At 43.1% G+C, this 1,946-nt stretch overlaps 1 protein-coding gene across 1 annotated transcript in view; it reads right to left on the bottom strand.

The window, feature by feature from the left end:
• Positions 1-1,946, bottom strand: part of LOC112073109 (NEDD4-binding protein 3-A-like) — a 65,853-nt gene that overhangs the window by 12,032 nt on the left and 51,875 nt on the right. Inside the window, exon 3 of the mRNA XM_070440039.1 lies at positions 1,546-1,838. Coding sequence (XP_070296140.1) covers positions 1,546-1,805 — 260 coding nt within the window. The 5' untranslated portion in view covers positions 1,806-1,838. The remainder of the gene's footprint in view (positions 1-1,545; positions 1,839-1,946) is intronic.

The following is a 1,946-nucleotide window of genomic DNA, read 5'->3' as shown; positions in this document are numbered from 1 at the left end:
GAAAGTGAAAGACTCAAGAGGACATCTTGCTGCAGAGGATAACAACTTCATTAGAGGTTACATAACTAGAGCTCTCAGATAGAAATTTTTATCTAGTTCACAAATAATACATTCACAGAGTTTAACAACGTACACCCTTGATGAAACATCTCAAATTAGATCTGTGTTCTATGAGGATGAACTCGTTGTGATATACTAGGTCTTTTGAGTGAGTCCAATTATTGGGATTGTCAAGAAGAAACTCTACTTTCAAAGTAACACCAAGTTTAATCTAAAGAAGAGACTTTACTTGCGCCAAGAAACTGACCAAACCTACGGACATTAGACAGGTGGTACGTTGTAGGATCGGTCCCCTGGTCTGATGAGGTCCAAATTTGAGATGTTTGTTGGTTCCAACAGCCTCAGTGTTCTTTGTGGAGACGGCAGGTGAACGGATGCAGCTCTGTATGTGGTGGTCCCACCGTGAAGCATGGAGGAGGAATTAATAGAGATATGATGGTTGTGGGGGTGCTTTGCTTATAGTGACACTTGTCAGTGATTTATTTAGAATTCAAGGCACACTTAACCAGCATGCCACCACAGATTCTGCAGCGATAACCACCGCGATCCCATCTGGTTTGCGCTTATCGTGGGACTATCCATTTGTTTTTCAACCGGACAATGACGATAAACACATTCCAGGCTGTGTAAGAGTTTATTTGACCAAGAAGGAGTGATGGAGTGGCTGCATCAGATGACCTGGCCTCCACAAATTTTCACCGTCTCTTCCGACTCAACCAATCGAGATGGTTTGGGATAGAGTATTGGACATCCGGAGAGTGAATGGAAAAAAGCTCAGCCAACAAGTGTCAGCATGTGTGGGAACTCCTTCAAGGTACTGAGTTACGAAAAGCATTCTCCAGGTGAAGCTGGTTGAGAGAATGCAAGAGATGTGCAAGAGCTGTCAATAAGGCAAAGGTGCTACTTGAAGAATTATAAAATATATTTTGATTTGTTTAATACTTTTTTGGTTACTACATGATTCCATATGTGTTATTTCATAGTTTTGATGTCTTCACTATTATTCTACAATGTAGAAAATAGTATAAAAAAAAACTTGAATTAGTAGGTGTCCAAACTTTAATTGGTACTGTACTTTTGCAAACATTTTTACAAAACAGTTTTTGCTTTGATATTTTGGGGTATTGTGTGTAGATTGATGAGGGTAAAAAACMATTTAATCAATTTTAGAATAAGGTTGTAATGTAACAAAATGTGGAAAAAGTCAAGGGGTCTGAATACTTTCCGAATGGTAGGAGTCACACCTCCTACCAGCTCACTATGTGTGGCACCCACCTGGCAGCAGCACTAACAACACTGCTATGGAATAACAGGTGATGTTACTACCCAAGAGCATCATTAATGCCTTCTATTTGAAACAGACAACTCTTTACCGCTTTGTCTGCACTGTATGGAATACATAGAGAATACATACTCTCTAATGTGGCACCCATCTGGGTGATGAAACATGGCAGCCATTTTGTGCCTATCAGAGAGCTCACTWACCTGGTGATGTTGAGGTAGTTGAGCAGCTCTCTCTGGTTGAAGCCTTTCTTTAATAACCTGTTGGTCTGTCTGGGTCCCACCTGGGGCACGGCCCGGCTGCCTTTAGCTGGGGACGCGTCCGGGTGCTCAACTAGGCTGCCTACACTACCCATACTGCACCGGGCCAGTAGGGCTGTGGGCCGGGTAGGGGTCGAGTAGGGGTCACGGAATGTCTTGCTGGGGTCACGGCTCAGAGGAAGGGTCTGGACCGATGTTGCCATTGGTTACAGGACAGGGTGGCCACGTGGGGAACTCTTGAGGTAGAGGAAGAGAGCAAAGAAGAGGGGAAGAAAGAGGTTGAGAATCAGAGAATGGACATAAACAAACTGATTCAGAACCCTGTAAAATATCTTTGGCATCAT

This window comes from Salvelinus sp. IW2-2015, unplaced genomic scaffold (genome assembly GCF_002910315.2).
Source record: "Salvelinus sp. IW2-2015 unplaced genomic scaffold, ASM291031v2 Un_scaffold2150, whole genome shotgun sequence".
Classification (NCBI taxonomy): Eukaryota; Metazoa; Chordata; class Actinopteri; order Salmoniformes; family Salmonidae; genus Salvelinus; species Salvelinus sp. IW2-2015.
This window is presented reverse-complemented; position numbering and strand designations above follow the sequence as displayed.